The sequence below is a fragment of the Salmo salar genome, chromosome 20 (assembly GCF_965601325.2).
Source record: "Salmo salar chromosome 20, fSalSal1, whole genome shotgun sequence".
In the NCBI taxonomy this organism is placed as follows: Eukaryota; Metazoa; Chordata; class Actinopteri; order Salmoniformes; family Salmonidae; genus Salmo; species Salmo salar.
The window spans coordinates 26485989-26511684 of NC_138310.1; the positions used below are offsets into that span (position 1 = coordinate 26485989).

Genomic DNA, 25696 nt, shown 5'->3' on the forward strand with positions numbered 1-25696 from the left:
ATAGCTTGACTTTTTAATTTGCAATTCTGCTCATATCACCTGACCAGGAAAGGTCATGATTCATATGGTGTTGTAGATCGACTAGAAATGAAATAGAACATCATCACCAGTGTTAGCTCATTTCTAAGAGAAACACCTGCATATTTGATTAATAGCTACATGTAATGAAAGTTTAGTGTTTTACATTACCTCGTTTTGTGCCGGCTGTAGGCTACTCCGCTAGCAGCTTGCTTGCTAAAAAAAGCAAGCAAGCTAGCCTTTGAGCTTCCCACATCTCCCCCATGTCAAATAATCCGATTTATAATTAAATAATATCTACAGTGAGGGAAAAAAGTATTTGATCCCCTGCTGATTTTGTACGTTTGCCCACTGACAAAGAAATGATCAGTCTATAATTTTAATGGTAGGTTTATTTGAACAGTGAGAGACAGAATAACAACAAAAAAGTCCAGAAAAATCATGTCAAAAATGTTATAAATTGATTTGTATTTTAATGAGGGAAATAAGTATTTGACCCCCTCTCAATCAGAAAGATTTCTGGTTCCCAGGTGTCTTTTATACAGGTAACAAGCTGAGATTAGGAGCACACTCTTAAAGGGAGTGCTCCTAATCTCAGTTTGTTACCTGTATAAAAGACACCTGTCCACAGAAGCAATCAATCAATCAGATTCCAAACCCTCCACCATGGCCAAGACCAAAGAGCTCTCCAAGGATGTCAGGGACAAGATTGTAGACCTACACAATGCAGGAATGGGCTACAAGACCATCGCCAAGCAGCTTGGTGAGAAGGTGACAACAGTTGGTGCGATTATTCGCAAATGGAAGAAACACAAAAGAACTGTCAATCTCCCTCGGCCTGGGGCTCCATACAAGATCTCACCTCGTGGAGTTGCAATGATCATGAGAACGGTGAGGAATCAGCCCAGAAGTACACGGGAGGATCTTGTCAATGATCTCAAGGCACCTGGGACCATAGTCACCAAGAAAACAATTGGTAACACACTACGCCGTGAAGGACTGAAATCCTGCAGCGCCCGCAAGGTCAAGAAAGCACATATACATGCCCGTCTGAAGTTTGCCAATGAACATCTGAATGATTCAGAGGACAACTGGGTGAAAGTGTTGTGATCAGATGAGACCAAAATGGAGCTCTTTGGCATCAACTCAACTCGCCGTGTTTGGAGTAGGAGGAATGCTGCCAATGACCCCAAGAATACCATCCCCACAGTCAAACATGGAGGTGGAAGCATTATGCTTTGGGGGTGTTTTTCTGCTAAGGGGACAGGACAACTTCACCGCATCAAAGGGACGATGGACAGGGCCATGTACCGTCAAATCTTGGGTGAGAACCTCCTTCCCTCAGCCAGGGCATTGAAAATGGGTCGTGGATGGGTATTCCAGCATGACAATGACCCAAAACACACAGCCAAGGCAACAAAGGAGTGGCTCAAGAAGAAGCACATTAAGGTCCTGGAGTGGCCTAGCCAGTCTCCAGACCTTAATCCCATAGAAAATCTGTGGAGGGAGCTGAAGGTTCGAGTTGCCAAACGTCAGCCTCGAAACCTTAATGACTTGGAGAAGATCTGCAAAGAGGAGTGGGACAAAATCCCTCCTGAGATGTGTGCAAACCTGGTGGCCAACTACAAGAAACGTCTGACCTCTGTGATTGCCAACAAGGGTTTTGCCACCAAGTACTAAGTCATGTTTTGCAGAGGGGTCAAATACTTATTCCCCTCATTAAAATGCAAATCAATTTATAACATTTTTGACATGCGTTTTTTAGGATTTTTTTGTTATTCTGTCTCTCACTGTTCAAATAAACCTACCATTAAAATTATAGACTGATCATTTCTTCGTCAGTGGGCAAACGTACAAAATCAGCAGGGGATCAAATACTTTTTTCCCCCACTGTATAGGTCAGATCAAGGAACGGCGGTTATGCTTTCATCACTTTTGTATTCATGGATTTATAGCAACACTATCCACGTTTCCATCCACTGTTTTTATGCGAGTAAATCAAATCAAATTGTATTAGTCACATGCGCCGAATACAACGGCTGTAGACCTTACAGTGAAATGCTTACTTACAAGCCCCTAACCAACAATGCAGTTACTTTTCTTTCATAAAAAAATTGTAAGAATAAGAAGTAAAAGTAACAAGTTATTAAAGAACAGCAGTAAAATAACAATAGCGAGTCTATACACGGGGGTACCGGTACAGTCTCAATGTGCGGGGGCACCGGTTAGTTGAGGTAATATGTACATGTAGGTAGAGTTATTAAAGTGACTATGCATAGATGATAAGAACAGAGAGTAGCAGCAGTGTAAAAGAGGAGACGGGGCAATGCAAATAGTCTGGGTAGCCATTTGATTAGATGTTCAGGAGTCTTATGGCTTGGGGGTAGAAGCTGTTAAGAAGCCTCTTGGACCCAGACTTGGCGCTCCGGTACAGCTTGCTGTGCGGTAGCAGAGAGAACAGTATGAATAGGGTGGCTGGAGTCTTTGAAAATTCTTAGGGCCTTCCTCTGACACCGGCTGGTGTAGAGGTCCTAGATGGCAGGAAGCTTGGTCCCAGTGATGTACTTGGCCGTACGCACTACCCTCTGTAGGCCGAGCAATTGCCATACCAGGCAGTGATGCAACCAGTCAGGATGCTCTCAATGGTGCAGCTGTAGAACCTTTTAAGGATCTGAGGACCCATGCCAAATCTTTTCAGTCTCCAGAGGGGGAATAGGTTTTGGTTGTGCCCTTTTCACGACTGTCTTGGTGTGCTTGAACCTTGTTAGTTTGTTGGTGATGTGGACACCAAGGAACTTGAAGCTCTCAACCTGCTCCACTACAGCCCTGTCAATGAAAATGGGGGCGTACTCGGTCCTCTTTTTCCTGTAGTCTACAATCATCTCCTTTGTCTTGATCACGTTGAGGGAGAGGTTGTTGTCCTGGCACCACACGGCCAGGTCTCTGACCTCCCTATGGGTTGTTTGGTTGTTGTCGGTGATCACGCCTACCACTGTTGTCATCTGCAAACTTAATGATGGTGTTGGAGTTGTGCCTGGCCGTGCAGTCATGAGTGAGTAGGGAGTACAGGAGGGGACTGAGCACGCACCCCTGTGTGGCGGATGTGTTGTTACCTACCTTTACCACCTGAGAGTGGCCCATCAGGAAGTCCAGGATCCAGTTGCACAGGGAGGTGTTTAGTCCCAGGGTCCTGAGCTTAGTGATGAGCTTTGAGGACACTATGGTGTTGAACGCTGAGCTTTAGTCAATGAGTAGCGTTCTCACATCGGTGTTCCTTTTGTCCAGGTGGGAAAGGGCAGTGTGGAGTGCAATAAAGATTGCATCGTCTGTGGATCTGTTTGGGCGGTATGCAAATTGGAGTGGGTCTAGGGTTTCTGGGATAATGAGCCGTGACCAGTCTTTCAAAGTACTACTTGGCTACAGACGTGAGTGCTACGGGTAGGTAGTCATTTAGGCAGGTTACCTTAGTGTTCTTGGGAACACCATATATGTCATACCGTATAAAAAAATAAATCACCACAGCTGTGATGGAAACAGGAAGTTTCGGTACAATTTTATGCGAGAAATAGAGGTGGAAACGTTTTTAAATTATACGTCTAAGCTATTATTTTACTATTATTTTATTAAAAACTGTTATTATCCCATATAAACACATTGAATAACAGATTCACTACATGGAACAATATGTAGTGTTGTTCCCCCCCAACAAAAAATCTAAAGGAAGTGTTTTTTTGGCCCCTTATTTTTAGCACTAAACAGTCTCCATATATACACTACATGACCAAAAGTATGTGGATACCTGCTCGTCGAACATCTCATTACAAAATCATGGACATTAATATGGAGTTGGTCCCCCGTTTGCGATAACAGCCTCCACTCTTCTGGGAAGGCTTTCCACTAGATGTTGGAACATTGCTGTGGGGACTTGCTTCCATACAGCCACAAGAGCATTAGTGAGGTCGGGCACTGATGTTGGGCGATTAGGTCTGGCTCGCAGTCGGCATTCCAATTCATCCCGAAGGTCTTCGGTGGGGTTGAGGTCAGGGCTTTGTGCAGGCCAGTCAAGTTCTTCCACACCGATCTTGACAAACCATTTCTGTATGGACCTCACTTTATTCGCAGGGGCATTGTCATGCTGAAACAGGAAAGGGCCTTCCCCAAACTGTTGCCACAAAGTTGGAAGCACAGTATCGTCTAGAATGTCATTTTATGCTGTAATGTTAAGATGTCCCTTCACTGGAACTAAGGGGCCTAGCCCAAATCATCATAAAACATCCCCAGACCATTATTCCTCCACCACCAAACTTTACAGTTGGCACCATGCATTCGGGCAGGTAGCTTTCTCCTGGCATCCGCCACACCAACATTCATCCGTTGGACTGCCAGATGGTGAAGCGTGATTCATCTCTCCAGTGAAGGCATTTCCACTGCTCCAGAGTCTAATGGCGGCAAGCTTTACAACACTCCAGCTGACGCTTGGCATTGTGCATGGTGATCTTAGGCTTGTTTGCGGCGGTTTGGCATTGAAAACCCATTTCATGAAGGTCCCTGACGAATGGTTCTTGTGCTGATGTTGCTTCCAGAGGCAGGTTGGAACTTGGTAGTGTGTTGCAACTAGAGGTCGACCGATTAATCGGAATGGCCGATTTAATTAGGGCCGATTTCAAGTTTTCATAACAATCGGTAATCAGTATTTTTGGCCACCGAATTTTTTTTGTTTGTTTTTTTTTCACCTTTATTTAACTTGGCAAGTCAGATTAAGAACACATTCTTATTTTCAATGACGGCCTAGGAACGGGAGTTAACTGCCTTGTTCAGGAGGGATTAGGGGGTTCGTTTTTGCAACCTTCTGGTTACTAGTCCAATGCTCTAACCACCTGCCTTACATTGCACTCCACGAGGAGCCTGCATGGCAGGCTGACTACCTGTTACGCGAGGGCAGCAAGAAGCAAGGTAAGTTGCTAGCTAGCATTAAACTTATCTTATAAAAAACTATCAATCTTAACATAATCACTAGTTAACTACACATGGTTGATGATATTACTAGTTTATCTAACGTGTCCTGCGTTGCATATAATCGATGCGGTGCCTGTTAATTTCTCATCGAATCACAGCCTACTTCGACAAACGGGTGATTTAACAAGCGCATTTGCGAAAAAAGCACTGTCGTTACACCAATGTACCTAACCATAAACATCAACGCCTTTCTTTAAAATCAATACACAAGTATATATTTTTAAACCTGCATATTTACTTACTATTGCCTGCTAACATGAAATTGTGTCACTGCTCTTGCGTTCATTGCCTGGCTCGTTGCGAACTAATTTGCCAGAATTTTACGTAATTATGACATACCATTGAAGGTTGTGCAATGTAACAGGAATATTTAGACTTAGGGATCCCACCCGTTAGATAAAATACGGACCGGTTCCGTATTTCACTGAAAGAAAAAAGCATTTTGTTTTCGAGATGATAGTTTCCGTATTCGACCATATTAATGACCTAAGGCTCGTATTTCTGTGTGTTTATTATATTATAATTACGTCTATGATTTGATAGAGCAGTCTGACTGAGCGGTGGTAGGCACCAGTAGGCTCGTAAGCATTCATTCAAACAGCACTTCACTGCGTTTTGCCAGCAGCTTTCGCAATGCATTGCGCGGTTTATGACTTCAAGCCTGTCAACTCCCAAGATTAGGCTGGTGTAACCGATGTGAAATGGCTAGCTAGTTAGCGGGTGCGCGCTAATAGCGTTTCAAACGTCACTCGCTCTGAGACTTGGGAGTGGTTGTTCCCCTTGCTCTGCATGGGTAACGCTGCTTTGAGGGTGGCTGTTGTCGATGTGTTCCTGGTTTGAGCCCAGGTAGGAGCGAGGAGAGGGACGAAAGCTATACTGTTACACTGGCAATACTAAAGTGCCTATAAGAACATCCAATAGTCAAAGGTATATGAAATACAAATTGTATAGAGAGAAATAGTCCTATAATTCCTATAATAACTACAACCAGAAACTTCTTACCTGGGAATATTGAAGACTCATGTTAAAAGGAACCACCAGCTTTCATATGTTCCCATGTTCTGAGCAAGGCACTTAAATGTTAGCTTTCTGACATGGCACATATTGCACTTTTACTTTCTTCTCCAACACTTTGTTTTTGCATTATTTAAACCAAATTGAACATGTTTCATTATTTATTTGAGGCTAAATTGATTTTATTGATGTATTATATTAAGTTAAAATAAGTGTTCATTCAGTATTGTTGTAATTGTCATTATTACAAAAAAAAAAAAAAAAAGCGGTCCTCCAATAATCGGTATCGGCGTTGAAAAATCATAATCGGTCGAACTCTAGTTACAACCGAGGACAGACAATTTGTATGCGCTTCAGCACTCGACGATCCCGTTCTGTGAGCTTGTGTGGCCTACCATTTCGCGGCTGAGCCGTTGTTGCTCCAGGACGTTTCTACTTTACAATAATAGCACTTGCAGTTGACCGGGGCAGCTCTAGCAGGGCAGAAATTTGACGAACTGACTTGTTGGAAAGATGGCATCCTATGACGGTGCAACTTTGAAAGTCACTGAGCTCTTCAGTAAGGCCATTCTGCTGCCAATGTTTGTCTATTGAGATTCCATGGCTGTGTGCTCAATTTTATACACTTGTCAGCATCGGCTGTGGCTGAACTAGTTGAATCCACTAATTTGAAGGGGTGTCCACATACACGGGGGGGGGGGGGGGTGTGTGTGTGTGTGTGTGTGTGTGTGTGTGTGTGTGTGTGTGTGTGTGTGTGTGTGTGTGTGTGTGTGTGTGTGTGGTGTGTGTGTGTGTGTGTGTGTGTGTGTGTGTGTACTTCCATAAAAATAAAAAAATCAGCCTGGTACCGTGGGACCTTCAGACGAGCCTGGGCATCCTAGAGCGAGACAACCGGCATGTAGATTTTCGTGAGAGTCCCATCTGTGCACAGTGTTTAACCCATACTGTCTGGATGCTACAGACAGAAGTTGACAAATCAGCCGTACCTACTTCAGACGAATCCCAAGACTCTTGTGGGGGTCGTAGAGAAAAACGGAGAACACGATAGTGTTCGTGAGCGTCTCATCTTTCCACAGAGGGTTTATAGGCCAAACCGTTCGAACGCTATAGCCGATTTTGTGAGAAGACGGATCTTTGGGATGTCTCACAGCTCTAGCTCTGTCACCTTTCACTGCTGATGCGGAAGTGCGACATAGGCGGATGTGTTGGAATGAGACACATCCCATGTAAAAAAAAAAAAAAAAAAACATATCTCTAGCTTAAACTGACTGATTTTTACAGGGATTTTTTATATTATGCTAATTACATTTCCTCGGGGGTGCGGATATCAACCTTAGGGGGCTTAAGCGCAAATATTGATATAATAACTATCATATCGAAATTAACTTGGAGTCACACGATGATATGGTTTGTGGTCCTATGACTCGGGAAACCGAGCAGTTTATTAGGCTAGAGATGAAATAAGTTATAATGAACTTCACAGGGTGGTGAAAGTGCACAGTGATGAGCTTGATGCTCTTTTCTAATAAATACCGAGCTCCTTATTCTGGTGACATGATGATCGATGCTTGACTGGCGTTTGACAAATACAAATATTCTTGCTCTTATCCATAATAATCTCATCATGTAGACTAGCCTACCTGCTCTAGCTGTTGGCTAGAGCACACCTGCCAAGACCTAAATAGTCACATTTGCTAGTTAATGCAAGTTTTTGTGACAAAACTGTCGATAGAGTTGAAAATGCGATGGAACACATTGAACCTTTTTTAGTTTTATTCAATACATGAAAACTTAAGCAAAAAAAAAGATTTTGTGTGCACTACCTGACACGCTGATTTTTTTGTCTGCATTAAGTCCGTTTGGTGGAAAAACACTACTGGTGGGAAAATGTGCATATTTCCGCCAATTGGTTAGAAACCTAGCTACTGTTGCTTATTTTTTTTCGAGTAGTTTAAATTTATAATGTAGAGTTCATTCTTTTGTGAAACAACATTGTGCCAGAAGAGAAAGAGGACCAAAATAAATGTTTCAACCAAGCAAGTTTGTTGGTAAAATACAGCCTCCCTATCTACACAACAGTACCCGCACCGTGACGGAAGAAATAATACGTTCCCTCTCAAAATTTGAGCAGAGAAAATCTGCGTTGCAAGCGCCATAGGCCACCCATTTTGTGACCAAAAAACATTCACGTACTGCGTTGTGCTCCGAATCGTTGAGTAAAGTCTGCCGAACCTCTTAGTCCCATGCAGTTGACTGTAATACAGCAGGTGGCATATCCTAACACTTATGTTGGTGGAGTGGATGTTATACTAATTCTAACTAACCTAGAGACTTCTCCCAGACTTATTTCACAGCCTCCGTCAGCCCATCTTCCCCTCTGCTTCCCTCACTGCCTCATCCGTCACTCCTCTACCCAGCAGCAGCTCTCAATCCCAGGTAAACCCTAGGCCCAGTCACTGTGAACCTCAGCCCTAACATACCCCCAGAACTAACACACTCCTGCCTTTATTCTTAGATGTTTTCACATAATTTGACTAATTGATAACATTATAAATGTGCTTTCTTTTCTCCTGTCCTTGTGACTTGACAGGGCCAGCTTCTCTCTTCCATGCACCTCTCAGCTGACCTACCGTCCATCAGTCATGACCACAGACTCGTCTCCCCAGCCCCCCTGCCTATCTCCTCCCTCATGGCCAATCAAACCAGTGGGACCGGTGAAGGTTCCTCCTATGTACAGAACTACATGCCTCTGTTCACTGCGCCAGGGCCCCCTAGTGGTCAGGCTGGAGGCTCCTCCCTCATGCAACCCTCAGCCCCTCCCACACTGCCACACACCCAGCCATGCCAAGGTGCTGTCACAGCAACATCAGTAGCCCCCCCACCCGTGGACGATGCCACAAGCCTGGACGGTTCCCCACCCCCATCTGTCATCACACACACTGCCTCCTCCACTGTTACACCCAGTGAGGCTGCCACCACCTTCAGTCAGGGCTCTGAGCTTAGCTCCTTAACCCGGACTCCTCCACCACCACCACCACCCCCCCTCCAGCCCCTGGCACCCTCACCTGCCATCCCCCTCCAACACCCCCAGACTTTCGCCCTGCCCAGACCCATCCAGCCTTCTTGCTCCAGCAAAAAGACATGCCATGTGCAAAGGATAGTTCCTGCCAACCCCATCCCCTCATCTCACCTCATCCTAACAAGTGAGTTAATCACATCCCAAACTATTTCATTGTTGATGGATGAGAATGGTGTATTGATTTGAATATTGCATCTAATATTGAATTAATGCATGCCTAGCATGTTCTACTCCCAAAACACTACCATTTATTGAAGTGGGGGATTACTGCTTCACTAGAGAGCTATCTCATATTGTGATCACACCACAAGGTGGCAATACTGTTTGTCATTTTTATAGTCAGTCACTATTGTAATGAAAAACTGAATGAAACCTAGTCAATATTTGCAAGCAATTGAGCCCAAATGATCCTAGCAAAGATCATCAATGATATCCAAGCTCAATATTAGAGATAAAATAAATGAGAGAAAATTAGCTTTTATTCTGTGATGTTGTAATGTCAAATATTTTGCTGTCTCAGCCCCCTTCCCAGGGCATACCAGTGCAGTGATTGTTACTCCAACTCCCCTGAAAGCAGACGTGGTTCCCTCAACTGGCGTGGTCATCGCCTCCTCAAGCCTATCAAGGGTAAGACCGTGACTGCTCTCACGGGCCTGCCTTACTTTACACTGAACCCAGTTTTATGTAAGTTCATTTTCATTTCATTTGTGTTTTATTTCTTCCCATCTTTCTCTCTCTCTCTCTCTTCTCTCTCTCTCAGGCTCCTGGATTTCATATCCTTCCACAGACTCCGAAGTCTCCCCAGCTCATTATCAATAAAGAGGACTGTACTGGTGAGTGACATACGCCATGCCCTTACTTTTTCTGTTGTATGTACACTAACCTCAGTCAAGTGTCAGAGGGTACGTTCCTACTGTCTAACAAAAGCTATCGATCCATTAACTTTACATATGCATACAGGATGTGGCATGGTAACACATTCATACACATTGTTTTGGAATGTTTACAGCACTTCTGCTTTACATAACATTATTGATTTTGTCTTTGTGAGTTGGTGCTCACTGGTGTAGCAGTCTTTGTTGTGATGGTTTTTGGCAACTCTGGATCATCTGTGTCTCCAAGGGCATGAGGAGCGTGGCTCAGGTCAGGGGTCACCGTGTGGGTCAGAGCAGGTCTCCAGCCCTAAGTCTCCCCTCAGCAGCAGCAGCACAGCCCTCTCTAAGAACGAGTCCAACCAGGTATCATCAGCCCACACACCTGCCTGCTTCTCTCTCTGTCTCTGTGTGCGTTTCTTTGACTGTGTATAAATTCAGCTTTTTCAAGCAGGTCCGGTGAGTGTGCCTGCCGTAGAAGCGTTGTGGACACTGATCATTGTGATGACACTTGTCTCTCCTCCCTATCTGTTCCAGAGCCGTAGGGTGACCCACATCACTGCTGAACAGAAGAGGCGCTTTAACATCAACATTGGCTTCAAAACGCTGAGCAGCCTGGTTCCCACTCTCAAGTCCCAGTCCAATGTAAAGCCGTTATCTTTCTGTCATCCGTTTTCTGAATCATCATACTCATATCTTCCAAATCTAGCTTTTGATGGCTTTTATTTAAAGTTCAGTTCAGAAGCATTGTGTATGCACATCCTGTTCTTTTCAGGTGCAGGGTACAAATAGTAAAGTAATGAAAGAAAGATGGATACCCTCACACTGTTGAATGTTCCAACATGCAACCCAAAGCTTTTATTTAAACTATTAAAAAAAAAAATATATATTTATTTTCTACATGACCTTCCCAATATTGCCACCCATTCTTGTTGTGTTTAATACCAGATCAGTAATGCTGGCACGCTGCAGAAGACCGTTGACTACATTGCGAAGCTGCAGCAGGAGAGGCAGCAGATGCAGGAAGAGACCAAGAGGCTACGGGAGGAGATTGAGGAGATCAATGCCTCCATAAAGTACGTACTGCCCCACTGTTATCTGTTATTACTCTCCTCTGAGGAGACGAGTTCATGAAACAGTTTCATTATTGGTACACAGCCACATGTAGGGTGTCCAATCAAAAACGCATCTTTTGACCAATGGCAAAAATATGTTAATTGTATATATAGTCCTCTAAGAAAGCCAATGGTCCAAACCCCATGTCTCTTATTATAATCCATTCAAAAGTTATTGGAGTGTGTACCCTTGCAGGATGGCCAAAATTAGGGTGAATAAATTAATGGAAGCCAGAGAAAAATAGTGGTAAAAATCTAGAAAATTGCATCGCGTGCATGAATTAAACCTACTGGCTACCTGGCAAGCTACTTTCCCATTGAGCTCATCTTTCTTCTTGAATCCGCAGGACATAAAACAATATAGAGGTAAAATAGATATTGATTTTGAGACGTAGTATTTTCATATTTTAGTATAAGCTTTTCCTATTTATTCTAAATTCCTGTTATTTCTCAAAGATTTCTCACAAAACAAGCGTGTCTCTGTGAAATGTCAACGGAGCACTGAATGTATACCAAGTTTTTTTTATTTTCAAAGTCTTTATATTTAATTTCGTTTTTTGCGACCTGTGGAAACAACTTTGAAGAACGACCACAAAATTTAAAATCCTCACGTTGTTCAGAGAAACCTGCACAGCTTTGTCAAGAGTTCATGGCTTGTTATTGGATGTATTAGGTTGCAAAATCGGATTTTTTGTATATACTGTTAATAATATGTTAAAGACCCCACTGAAGGATTCAGAACATCAATAATACTTTTTGTCTCTGTAAAATGTATTTTATAACATAAGGAAATAAAGTTTCATCACCAAAGTGCATCTGGGCAGAGTGGATGTACACCCTACCATATGTGATGATACCATGTGTCAGATACATTACATAGTAATCTGATCTGTACGTTATTGCTGTGCCACAGTGTGTGTCAGGAGCAGCTGCCTGCTACGGGAGTGCCTATCACACGCCACCGCTTCGACCACATGCGGGAGAAGTTTGATGAGTATGTGAAGAGCCGCACACTTCAGAACTGGAAGTTTTGGATTGTATCCTTTTACCCTTATCCTTGACATTGAACATAACTTTGTCATAATAATATAAGATTCAATCAGGCTACTTTTAATATTATGCTGGTTCATTTTATTTAGACCAGATGGCTAGATAAGATGCACTATATCAGCAAAGAAGAGCCACCGTTTCTGACTGTTGGAAAGCACCCTAACCTCAGGTTTCAGACTTGTGAAAGGTTACGAGTGTAGAGTACAGTGCCTTTGGAAAGTATTCAGACCCCTTTACTTTTCCCACATTTGTTACGTTACAGCCTTATTCTAAAATTGTTTAAATTAATACAAATCCTCATCAATCTACACACAATACCCCATAATGACAAAGATAAAACAGGTTTTTAGACATTTTTGCAAATGTATTAAAATAAGACAGAAATACCTTATTTACATAATTATTCAGACCCTTTGCTATGAGACTTGAAATTTAGCTCAGGTGCATCCTGTTTCTACAACTTGATTGGAGTCCACCTGTGGGAAATTCAATTGATTGGACATGATTTAGAAAGGCACACACCTGTCTATATAAGGTCCCACAGTTGGCAGTGCATGTCAGAGCAAAAATCAAGCCATGAGGTTTAAGGAATTGTTCGTAGAGCTCTGAGACAGGATTGTGTCGAGGCACAGGTCTGGGAAAGGGTACCAAAACATTTCTGCAGCATTGAAGATCCCCAAGAACACAGTGGCCTCCATTCTTAAATGGAAGAAGTTCGGAACCACAAAGACTCTTCCTAGAGCTGAACAATCAGGGGAGAAGGGCCTTGGTCAGGGAGGTGACCAAGAACCCGATGGTCACTCTGACAGAGCTCTAGAGTTCCTCTGTGGAGATGGGAGAAGCTTCCAGAAGGACAACCATCTCTGAAGCCATCCACTAATCAGGCCTTTATGGTAGAGTGTCCAGACGGAAGCCACTCCTCAGTAAAAGGCACATGACAGCCCACTTGGAGTTTGCCAAAATCCACTTAAAGACTCTCAGACCATGAGAAACAAGATTCTCTGATCTGATGAAACAAAGGTTGAACTCTTTGGCCTGAATGCCAAGTGTCACGTCTGGAGGAAACCTGGCGCCATCCCTACAGTAAAGCATGATGGTGGCAGCATCATGCTGTGGGGATGTTTTTCAGCAGCAGGGACTGGGAGACTAGTCAGGATCGAGGGAAAGATGAACGGAGCAAAGTACAAAGATCCTTGATAATAACCTGCTCCACAGCGCTCAGGACCTCCGACTGGGGCGAAGGTTTATCTTCCAACAGGACAACGACAGTAAGCACACAGCCAAGACCACGCAGGAGTGGCTATGGGACAAGTCTCTGAATGTCCTTGCGTGGCCCAGCCAGAGCCCGGACTTCAACCCGACCGAACATGTCTGGAGAGACCTGGAAATAGCTGTGCAGCCATCCAACCTGACAGAGCTTGAGAAGAATGTGAGAAACTCCCCAAATACAGGTGTGCCAAGCTTGTAGCGTCATACCCAAGAGGACTCGAGACTGTAATTGCTGCCAAAGGTGATTCAACAAAGTACTGAGTAAAGGGTCTGAATAATTATGTAAATATGATATTTGATTTGTTTTTAAATATACATTTGCAAAAATGTCTAGACCTGTTTTTGCTTTGTAATTATGGGGTATTGTGTGTAGATTGAGGGTCAAAAACAATTTAATCAATTTTTAGAGATTAAGGCTGTAACGTAACGAAATGTGGAAAATGTCAAGGGGTCTGAATACTTTCCGAATGCTCTGTATGTATTTACGTAGTCAAAAGTTTAGTATTTGATCCCATATTCCTACCACACAATGACTACATCAAGCTTGATAAACTTTTTGGATGCATTTGTACTTTGTTTTGGTTGTGTTTCAGATTATTTTGGCCCATTAGAAACAAATGGTAAATGAGGTGTCATTTTGGAGTCGATGCGGTGCCCTAGACCTCTGCGCCACTCGGGAGGCCCTAGTTTCTGAACACTTGTGATTGCTACCATTATTATGGATTATCCTGAATGAGTTGTGAATAATGATGAGTGACTAAGTTTGAGGCACAAAGATCATACCCCTAAGACATGCTAACCTCTCACCATTACCAATAACAGGGGAGGTTAGCATTTTATATCATACCCCCAAGACATGCTAACCTCTCACCATTACCAATAACAGGGGAGGTTAGCATTTTATATCATACCCCCAAGACATGCTAACCTCTCACCATTACCAATAACAGGGGAGGTTAGCATTTTATATCATACCCCCAAGACATGCTAACCTCTCACCATTACCAATAACAGGGGAGGTTAGCATTTTATATCATACCCCCAAGACATGCTAACCTCTCACCATTACCAATAACAGGGGAGGTTAGCATTTTTGGAGGGGTATGAATTTTATGCCTCTAACTTCTCACTCATCACTATTCATGATTCATTCATGGTTATCATGCTAGCACCCACATTAATGTAGAAGTATTTAGAAACATATTCTATGTTTTATTTACACTGTAAGTGAATCCAAAATGACACAATACATTATTTACCGTTCATTTCTATAAGGGCACAAAATAATCTGAAACCAAAACAAACTGCAAGTGGATCCAACAAGTTTGTAGTCACACGATAGGAATATGGGACCAAATACGACACTTTTGACTACTTTAATACTCATATAAGTCAATTTGTGTAAATACTTTTGGTTCCCTAATATGGGGAGGACTATGTACAAAGTACTGTAATTTCCGATATGAATGAGAATACACTCAAATTAAAGCTGACAGTCTGCACTTTAACCTCATAGTCATTGTATCATTTCAAATACAAAGTGCTGGAGTACAGAACCAAAACAACAACATGTCACTATCCAAATACTTTTGGACTTAACTGAAGGACTGTTGTTCCATGAGCCATCTGAGTATATCTGTCTTGTTTGTCAGTGTGAGAAAGGAATAGGATGCAAATTCAGATCTGTTTTCTCAATAGTGTGTTTGACCCTTGACCCACCATCCTTAGTTCAGCATCATCATTAAGCCCCTGTTTGAGTCATTCAATGGGATGGTCTCCACCACAAGCAAAGGGGAGCTGTGCGAGACCACACTGCAATGGCTGGACTGTCACTGCTCCCTGCCTGTGCTGAGGCCAAGTAAGTAAACCCCACGCAGCACCCCAAATCTCTCTCTCTCTCACACACACACACACACCACACACACACACACACACACACACACACACACACACACACACACACACACACACACACACACACTTTATTTTTAATTAAATGGTAGCTGTGTCAGAGTAGGAGAGTGGCTAATGATTCCATTATGGCATTTCACTATGATTTTTACTTGAATGACTGTCTTTCTGTAGGTGTTAGATTGCATGTGTGACGTTATGCTATACCTATTTCTTTAGAATGTATAAAAATCCATTCCACCCCCATTGCTTTCTAAGGAAAGATTGGCGTCATGGTGTGTCATGATCTGTCAACCTCTTATCACCCACAATCTTTTCCTGTAATTTATTTAGAAGAAAAAACACATTCAGTGTCTTGGCCAACCTTTGTCTCCTGCGCTCAAAGAGGAGCGATCTCATGATATGAGGGAGGGATGTTGACGTCAGAGATTAACTTCGCTGGAGACCGTTCAGTTCACTAGGTTATATTACTACTGTCTGGTTAGCATGCTGCAGGACGTAGGGTCCTGAAGAGTCAGCTCCACAATCTGAAGCCCTACTGAGGCATGCTAGCTCCTTGTCTTCATCTTTGTTTCATTCCTTATATAAATGCATATTGTTATGGTTATTGCACATTTTATAAAACACAGATTAGACAGCTAGCACATGACCGTCTGTGGAGGGGTATGATATTTATGCCTCTAACTTTCTCACATCATTTTATGGAGAGAAATATTTAAAATTCAACCTTGTTTTGTGTAACTTGTTGTCACACAAAATGTCAACTCTGATGAATGTATAGCTGATTGGTCTTTCTGTTGTCCAGTGGTCCTAAGCACTCTCCGGCAGCTCAGCACAAGCACATCTGTCCTTACTGACCCTAACCTGCTGCCTGAGGAAGCCACCCAGGCTGTCACCAACACCCACAGGCACTCTGCAGACTCCTAGCCGCTTCCTCTCCGCTGAGGGTGTGAAGAAGGGTTCAGATAGAAGGCATGGTCATAGTACCCTCTAGTAGAGCCCCCCACTGAGGGCCCCTACCACAAACTCCTCTAACCTCCCCAGATTGAAAAACACCTTGAAACAATAGTATGGAAAAGCACCAGCACTAGTTTGCCTTAAAGGTAATCCAACGAGGTTACTCTGTCTTCCACCCTATCCATTACCATTCAGAACAGGACATGATGTTTAGGGTCTTTTTATACATGACCTTATCCAGCTCACTGACCTATCATTCCTACACATCCACTGGGCTTTGCTGTCGACAACCCAGGCTCGGTGCATTACTTTGGAGGATTGATACACACAACCCATAGAACAACTTTACAGCATCTTTTGAACACAGCAATAATGTGGGTGCTTATATTTATCCTATTTCACACATGTACAAGTGTGTATTATATGCATGTGTGAATTGGAATTGTGTTTTTTGCATATCCCAACTCCCCCTGGGACACCCTCGGAGAGTGGGGTCATGGCCATGTTCAGCCATTGTAAAAGGCGACCCTGGAGCAATTAGGATTACGTGCCTTGCTCAGATTTTTTTCACCTTGTTGGCTCAGGAACTCGATCGAGCGACCTTTCCAGTTACTGGCGACCTGCTGCCCTTGTTGCTCTTTGTTAATGTAACCTTCAACACATCTGATGGGGGAAGTCCCAGCTTTTTTTCAGGCTCACTTCAGCAGGCAAATAACATGGCGCTTCAACCATTTAGCATACCTGCTCATTTTTGTTTTATCTTTTTGTTTTTATTCAGCTCTTAAATTATTTAAGGTGTAAGATGGCCTATGAACTGTCTTAAAAGGGAAATATCTCTTGAAGGAGTGAGATTCAGTTGTTTCTGTTGTTTACTCTGTTGTATGACGATGAGTGTGGATGCACTGAGCTTGCCATCAAAAAGCCTATAAAACAAACCAAAAGCTTAGCATTGATTGGCAGTATGCTTTGAGTACCATGAAGGCCTTCAACAGTAACTATTTGCTACTGGTCTTTCATTCTCATCATTCAGCTCATATGCATCTGGTGGGGTCTCAAACTCTTGCACAGTTTTCTTCTGTCCATGCAGCAAGAGGGAGGGAGGGTGTACCAGTCCTTTGTGGACAGACGTCCTGGGTTTTCTACCCTTTTCTTGGGGGGTTGGACTGTTCAAATCATACCAGAAGTCTCTAATATCCTCAGATAATGTTAAGCCCAGGGCTATCCATGGAAAAGTATTCACCTTTCACTTAAGGAAAATGCAGTTTTACGGAATGGACCCTGAGTGGTCCGATGACCGATGCGAAGCACTTGGGGCACACACTACACACACTGTACATTTAACATCATACGCTGCAGCCTATCTTCCATTCAGTCAATTAAACAAAGAAACGTTGTGTTATAGAAGCATTCAAACATTGAGGTGAATGTTGCTATTTTCTTGTTCCGCTAAGAGAGGCGCTGGTGAGTGTTTATGCTGTACCCTTTAACCAAACAAACACATTTAAGATACTTTAAGCTGAAGACAAGCGTCAGCTATAAGCATACAGGTTACATAGCGTATGTTCTATTTTTGTTTCTCATAATCGAGTCATGCTTATGACGCCGTTATGCTAGCCTCTCAAAGATGCAGGTCTCTCCTAATTCAGATCTTATTTGTCGAAGATGCAGTTCAACTTTTATAGGCCATATTGAAATGTATATAGAAACATACATTTTACGCCCCTCTCCTTTATTAGTCTTGGAAACACCAACCTACGTTGTCACATTGTGGGAGTCATCCCATCTGTCTAGAGAGACTAGTCCTTTATGACAAATGCACTCCAGAACAGTACATGCATGGATACTGTATTACTGTTGCAGTGTGATATTTTGTCTTTCATTTTTTGTTTGTTATATGTCTTAGCACATTTTGTGTTAACTCTCCTCAGGCAGTCTAATGATTTTTCTGTATTTATTACTTGATGCACACCAACAGTTTACTTTGAATGATGTCAAATCTAGCAGCATTGGTTATGTTTATTTCATGAATGTATATTATTTTATGGGGGTTTTATAGTGTGCTTTTTGAGGCCTTAGTACATGTCTTAACTGTGATCACTTAATGTTTGCACCCTTTGCTACTTTCTGAGTGGAGTCCCCTTTACCCGATGACTGGGGACTATATTATTGTTACAGATCAAGATTCTGAGCCCCACATGCCCATTATTGTCCACATCAGACAGCATTAGGGCTAATCACAACTAACATTCATCTGACGTCATTCAGATCAAACGTTTTGTTTCTGTTCCATTCAAAGGGAATTGGAGCTATGCAAATACACAAAGGGCAAGAGCATGAGGATGTCATGATGATTTTAACTTTTTTTTTTTGCAAAGCAGTTACTATGTGTGAAATATTCCTCTGTCAAGAATCATGACATGGTTTAAGTTATAAAACAAGTATTAACAATTTTGTTTAAGGAAGGTTTCATTTCTGAGATGACTTTTTGGAAGTCCTTGTCTGTTTGTTCCCTCTGAGAAGTTAGTGTTGGAAATATTTTCTTTCTTGTAGTAAAGAAAATCGTTTTTTTTCCTACATGGTTTTTAAATTTTTCATGTGTTTTGGGTAACCTCAATATCCTACTTTCTTACGTTCCCGACGGCACATCACAAGTCTAGGAAGTATGTCAAACGTTACAATTTCCGGAAACATTTTTAATGAATGGAACATAGTTACTTAATGTGCATCAGCTACAATACATGGCATTTCCAACAATTGGTAACATAATGATACAGCCAATTCTTTGACAAAAAAACAGTATTTTCAATGTGACCCGGAACCAAATAAGTGTGTTCAATTGATAAGACACTGATCAGTACACTGATGAATAAATAAATGTTGTCATAAATATATTAATTATTAATAAAGCTAGACTTCAATTAGTCATATTGTATATTACTCTGTTCCTTTAATCAACCATTGTGTGTAGAGGGTGAGAAGCCTCTTCACAAACATAAGAGTTTCGTAGTGGTCGTTCACATCAAAAGGGAGTTGGCACACTTCTTGGCAATCTTGGTGGTTGCACATCCAGGATTTCAGGTCTTTGATATGTTGACAGGTCTCATTGAGTCCATTGATCACCCTCTTTTCCATGTTCAGTTTGGCAGCTTCACTCATATAACAAAGAAAGGCAGAAAGATGTTTTCCGGTGAGCTTCTCGTTCATCTTCGGCTCCTGGATCCAGCCCACCTGGTTGGGCCCAGTAAGGGGGGGAAGAATCCCGGGCTGGTTCTAGTGGAATATGAAAGGGAATTCGAAGTCAGTTTCTACTGTTAAAAGGCTCTACAGTGTCAATATAATCATCATTGATTGCATTTATGATGAAGGCAATGATTTACAGTTAATCAGTGCTAATGTTGTTTGCTCTTCTTTATAGAGTTTTAGTTTCTTTAACCTTTAACACTCAGGAAAAGGCTCCTAAACATACCAAGTAGTCCAACTCTTTTTGTCCATGATGCAACATCATGTATGTTGCCATCTGTGTCCATTGGAAGGCTGCTAATTGTGAAGTAAGGCACAGGAACAGGTAAAACACTGAAAGAGAGCGCTCAAGTTAGTCCCCAACACAACCCATATCTGACCTGTAAGTTTATCATCAAAATGCTATTGGTCCTTAAAAGACCATGAATATTTCTACTATAGTCACTTACACCACCCATGTTATCTTCACTATAAGATCAAACAATATTGTGCAATGTTTTGTCTAAGAGACTGCAGATTACATCTTTACTGAGTGTCTCCAATATATAAATTCCTCTCAAGCAAAACACAGTGTTAAAAATAAACTTTCAGTTCTCACCACCACAGAGTCCCATGTCAAATAGCTGCGTAGATCTGGTCAAAGTGGCAAAGGCCTTTGCTTATAAATGTGCAGGTTGAGATAAAGATCATCCAATATGCTTTCTTTCCTCTTTCTTTCGAAAATGCATATTGAAATTGCTTTATTGTCATTTTTTGTTGTGTGAGTAATCACTACTATTGAGAGTAAATGAGATGTGTAATTTGATCAACTTGAGTGACAGATGTTGGGGCTTGCCTGACTATTCACCAGATGTTGGGGCTTGTCTGACTATTCACCAGCTGTTGGGGCTTGCCTGACTATTCACCAGATGTTGGGGCTTGCCTGACTATTCACCAGATGTTGGGGCTTGCCTGACTATTCACCAGATGTTGGGGCTTGCCTGACTATTCACCAGATGTTGGGGCTTGCCTGACTATTCACCAGATGTTGGGGCTTGTCTGACTATTCACCAGATGTTGGGGCTTGCCTGACTATTCACCAGATGTTGGGGCTTGCCTGACTATTCACCAGATGTTGGGGCTTGTCTGACTATTCACCAGATGTTGGGGCTTGCCTGACTATTCACCAGATGTTGGGGCTGGCCTGATTCAAAATGTAGTCGTAGGAATACCATATTTGGCACAGGGTTTCTGAAAACTCAAATCTCACACACAGATTTTTTCTCACACACAGAATATGACCCTGTGGAGAAATATCAGTGATGGTGAATAATTTCATAAGGGCAAAGGTTGAGTGATCATTTATGGAATATATATACAGTGCCTTCGGAGAGCATTCAGACCCCTTGACTTTTTCAACATTTTGTTGCATTACAACCTTATTCTAAAATGGATTAAAAAAAATAAAGAATCCTCAGCAATCTACAGACAATACCCCATAATGACAAAGCAAAAACAGGTTTTTAGAAATGTTTGCATATTTATTAAAAATAAAAAACATAAATACTTTATTTACATAAGTGTTCAGATCCTTTGCTATGAGACGCACTCTCTCAGGTGCCTCCTGTTTCCATTGATCATCCTTGAGATGTTTCTACAAATTGATTTGAGACCACCTGTGGTAAATTCAATTAATTGGATATGATTTGGAAAGGCGCACGCCTGTCTACTGGTAGTAAGGTCCCACAGTTGACAGTGCATGTCAGAGCAACAACCAAGTAATTGTCCATAGAGCTCCGAGACAGGATTGTGTTGAGGCACAGATCTGGGGAAGGGTACCACAAAATGTCTGCAGCATTGAAGGTCCCCAAGAGCACAGTGGCCTCCATCATTCTGCAGCATTGAAGGTCCCCAAGAACACAGTGGCCTCCATCATTCTTAAATGGAATATGTTTGGAACCACCGAGACTCTTTCAAGAGCTGGCCGCCCGGCCAAACTGAGCAATCGGGGGAGAAGTTCTCATCTATGTTTGTTCCCTCTGAGATAAGTAAGTGTTGTAAATATTTTCTTTCTTGCTCTATGAAGTAAAGAAAATACTTTTTTTCCTACATGGTTTGTGTTTTTGTTGTGTACAGTGTTTTGGGTAACCTCAAAATCCTACTTTCTTAAATTCCCGACGGCACATGTCACAAGTCTAGGAAGTATGTCAATGGAAGGACTATATCCTTAAAAGTACTGTGAATAAACCTAATTCACATCCCAGAATGCAAATTGAGGAAATGCAAATAAATATATATATTAATAAATTAATACATTCCCATTAAATAGACTGGGAGGTATGGAAAGAGATATTCACATTGTTGCTGGTACTTGAGTATACAAACTATTGTGCAATTATCCTGGCATATACAGGACTATTTTGCAATATTTCACTAATGTGGTTCCAGTTTTCACGACCAGTAGAACTGATATGTTCAGAATTCAAACTATGCATTTTCGTCTAAGATGTCCTGGACAATATGAAGTCATACTACTTTTTCAACATTATTGCATAACCCTAAACAACCCTTACCTTCACATTCATATCTGGATCACATTGTGCTAATACGTTTTTGAACTTGTTCTAGCCTATTTAAATGTTTTATTTAACTAGGCAAGTCAGTTAAGAACAAATTCTTATTTACAATGATGGCCTACCCTAGTCAACCTGTATCTGGCTTATGTTGATCATATTTCATTTTTCTAAAATGTGAAAACCTATGGCTATCTATAATGTGTTTTTCCTTTAATTAATTCCATCCTTCAGATACAAAATTATTAAATTGGGAACACGTATGGCCTTTTCTTTGAATAAAAGAAAACGTATTTATTTTGCACACAAAATCATACAAGAGCAGCATGACAGTCAAATGGTTTGTGAACAAATGGGACTATGGGTTTTAAAATGAGTTTTAATCAAAAACTTTCGGGAAAACCTTATGCAGCCGCTGCTCCCCTGTGCACTTAACAGGACCTTTTATGTATGGAGCGCAGGTAGGTCAACTGAACAGCATAATTTACTATAGGTTCATAAACAAATAAATAAATATGCTATGTAAACAAGTGAAAAAGTAATACACATATTAATTAATAAATAGATTGAAATGAATAAATATATCAAGTTTATCATTTATCCTCCAAAGAACAAGACTAGTCTAAGGACGCTTGTTGTGTTTTGCTAGTATGTATCCCTTCAGCCACTTGTAGACGTTATCAAGGATTTTGTAACCCATTAATTTCCTCATGTATGAACTGTCCCCTGGCTTCTCCAGATCTAGTTTCACACAGTTTTGATTATCCATGGCTGCTATGAACTGGCTCCTGATGACTTCAGTCTGAGATATGAATCTCTCTGAGTCGCCAGTCAAATCATCTCGCTGAATCATTTGTTTCAGTTGTTGAAGGTATCCATCGATGGCACAGGAGGATCTAACGGCAGAGACACTCGTCACAGGCAGAATTATGTCTGTAATGGTCAAATTTAGTTGTGGGTCTTCTCCCTTGAAATTGTTGTTAACCTAATGAGAAGATACATTTAGGATTAAAGCACCATTTTACAGTCTTTCTTTTTCAGAGCTTATGTTTTCTTTCTTGTCTAATCATTTTACCAAATATTATGTATAGGCCTAAGCTCTTTTTCCATTATTTCACTTTTACACAATATAATAACCATGTCCATTGTTCATATTTCTTGAACTGCATTGTTGGTTAAGGGCTTGTAAGTAAGCATTTCCCAGTAAGGTCTACCTACACATGTTGTATTCAGCGCATGTGACAAATAACATTTGATGTCCACTACTTACATATTCTTTAAGCAGGTATTGTGTTTGAGATGCAAGCCAGTTCAGAGTTTGAATTTGGCCCATTGACCTTGAGGCAGTGCTGACGATCAACAATGTTGCAATGAAAGATATTGGTAGTCCTAAACAGAACTCACATAGAGAGATAGCAGTTCAACAATGAGGTAAATCAAATAACTATGAAAATCCTAATGCATTCCTTTTTTGGAATAGATTTGACTGACTACTACAAACGGGTGAACATTTGATGTCACTCTGCATGGCTTGTCCATTTTAATGAAATAAAAATGTATCTGAATCCACTTCCACATATCCTACCAAATCAGGATTTTAGAGATATTTTGTAAAGTCTATGAATTGCCCATGAATACTCTCTTAGATTTGTTTGTTTTTATTCTTTGTTAAAATAAAAAAAATAAACATTTTGTTTGCGGCAACTATATTATGTAGGTGACTGTGGTGTTAAGTGTCTTACCTCGAGTGAGATCCATGGCACAAGTTTCTGAAGATGTGTTAATGAGTGCTTGTCTAGTGATGTCTGACAGTTTTTGAATTAATGAGCCTAATTTCTATTTCAAACATGGAAATGTACCTACATGGAATTTTTTTGTTTCTGACTCCAATCCCATAATCTACTAAACAATCTTGTAGTAATTTTTCCTACCGCAGCCTAGTGTTTACCAGCAGACTTTGGTTTGCAAGTGGAAGGTGTCACTAGGTTACTACTTTCCTCCATAATCATTGCAAATGTGATGTTGATGAATCAGGTGATCAAACCAATGAGCATGGTTGAATAGTAATAACTTTGCATGTATTAGAAATAATGCATTGCATCCATGTCCACTAGAATATGAGAAATAGAAGGCAATTTAGAATAAAACCGCTCACAGAAAAAGTGCAATATGAGATGTGATCTTGCACATTCTGTAAAAAAAATCCTTCAAGGTTTAATTTCCCCATTAGTCACAAGTCCAGGTGATAACATTAACATGGAACACTTAGTGCCTTCAGAAAGTATTCACACCCCTTGACCTTTTCCACATTTTGTTGTGTTACAGTCTGAATTTAAAATAGATCAAATTAAAATGTTGTGTGACTGATCTACACACAATACCCCATAATGTCAAAGTGGAATGATGTTTTTAGAAATGTTTACAAGTGAAAAGCTGAAATGTATTGAGTCAACAAAACGGTTGAAAACATATTATGGCAAGCCTAAATAAATTCAGGAGTCAAAATGTGCTTGATTTTTAAATGACTACTCCATCTCTGTACCCCACACATACAATTATCTATAAGGTCCCTCAGGCGAGCAGTGAATTTCAACCACAACGACAAGGGTTTTCCAATGGGTCACAAAGGGCACCTATTGGTAGATTTTTTTTTTAACATAAGCAGACCATGCTCCCTTTAAGCATGGTGAAGTTAGTAATTACACTTTGGATGGTGTATCAATACACCCAGTCAGTACAGAGATACAGCTTCTCAGGGATTTCCCCATGAGGCCAATGGTGATTTTAAAACAGTTACAGAGTTTAATGGCTGTGATTGGAGATAACTGAGGATGGATCAACAACATTGTAGTTACTCCACCATACTAACATATATGACAGAGTGAAAAGAGAAAGCCTGTATACAATAAAAAATATTCAAAAACAGGCATCCTGTTTGCAATAAGGCATTAAAGTAATACAACGTTATGTCTGGGGCAAATACAACACATCACTGAGTATCACTCTTCATATTTTTAAGCATGGTGGTGGCTGCATCATGTTATGGGTATGCTTGTCAGAGGCAAGGACTAGGGAGTTTTTCAGGATAAAAATAAATGGAATATAGTTAAGCACAGGCGAAATCCTAGAGAAACTTTGTTCAGTTTGTTTTCCAACAGACACTGGGAGCCAAATTCAGCTTTCAGCAGGACAATAACCTAAAACACAAGGCCAAATATACACCGGAGTTGCTTACCATTGAATATTCCTGAGTGGCCCAGTTACAGTTTTGACTTAAATCAGCTTGAAAATCTATGGCAAGACTTGAAAATGGCTGTCTAGCAATAAATAACAACCAACGATATACTTGAAGAATTTTTTTGAAGAATAAATGGCAAATATTATACAATCCAGGCATACAAAGCTCTTAGATTTACCCTGAAAGACTCACAGCTGTAATCACTGCCTAAGGTGATTCAAAAAAATGTATTGACTCTGGGTTACTTGTCTAATCAATTAGTGTTTTATTTTCCCTTACATTTTTTTTAAATGTTAGAATTTTTCTTCCACTTTGACATTACGGAGTATTTTGTGTAGATCTTTGACAAGAAAATTACAATTAAA

At 41.2% G+C, this 25696-nt stretch overlaps 1 protein-coding gene across 2 annotated transcripts in view; it reads left to right on the plus strand.

Annotated features, from left to right (window-relative positions):
- mlxip (MLX interacting protein) overlaps positions 1-19222 on the plus strand; it is a 49388-nt gene extending 30166 nt beyond the window's left edge. For both annotated transcript variants that reach the window (XM_082966304.1, XM_014161332.3), the window contains exons 8-17: positions 8390-8484; positions 8639-9251; positions 9648-9754; positions 9888-9960; positions 10250-10365; positions 10537-10644; positions 10948-11075; positions 12028-12151; positions 15162-15291; positions 16150-19222. In XM_082966304.1, the coding sequence (XP_082822430.1) occupies positions 8390-8484; positions 8639-9251; positions 9648-9754; positions 9888-9960; positions 10250-10365; positions 10537-10644; positions 10948-11075; positions 12028-12151; positions 15162-15291; positions 16150-16271 (1616 nt within the window). In that variant the 3' untranslated portion in view covers positions 16272-19222. The remainder of the gene's footprint in view (positions 1-8389; positions 8485-8638; positions 9252-9647; positions 9755-9887; positions 9961-10249; positions 10366-10536; positions 10645-10947; positions 11076-12027; positions 12152-15161; positions 15292-16149) is intronic.
- Positions 19223-25696: the final 6474 nt, after the last annotated feature.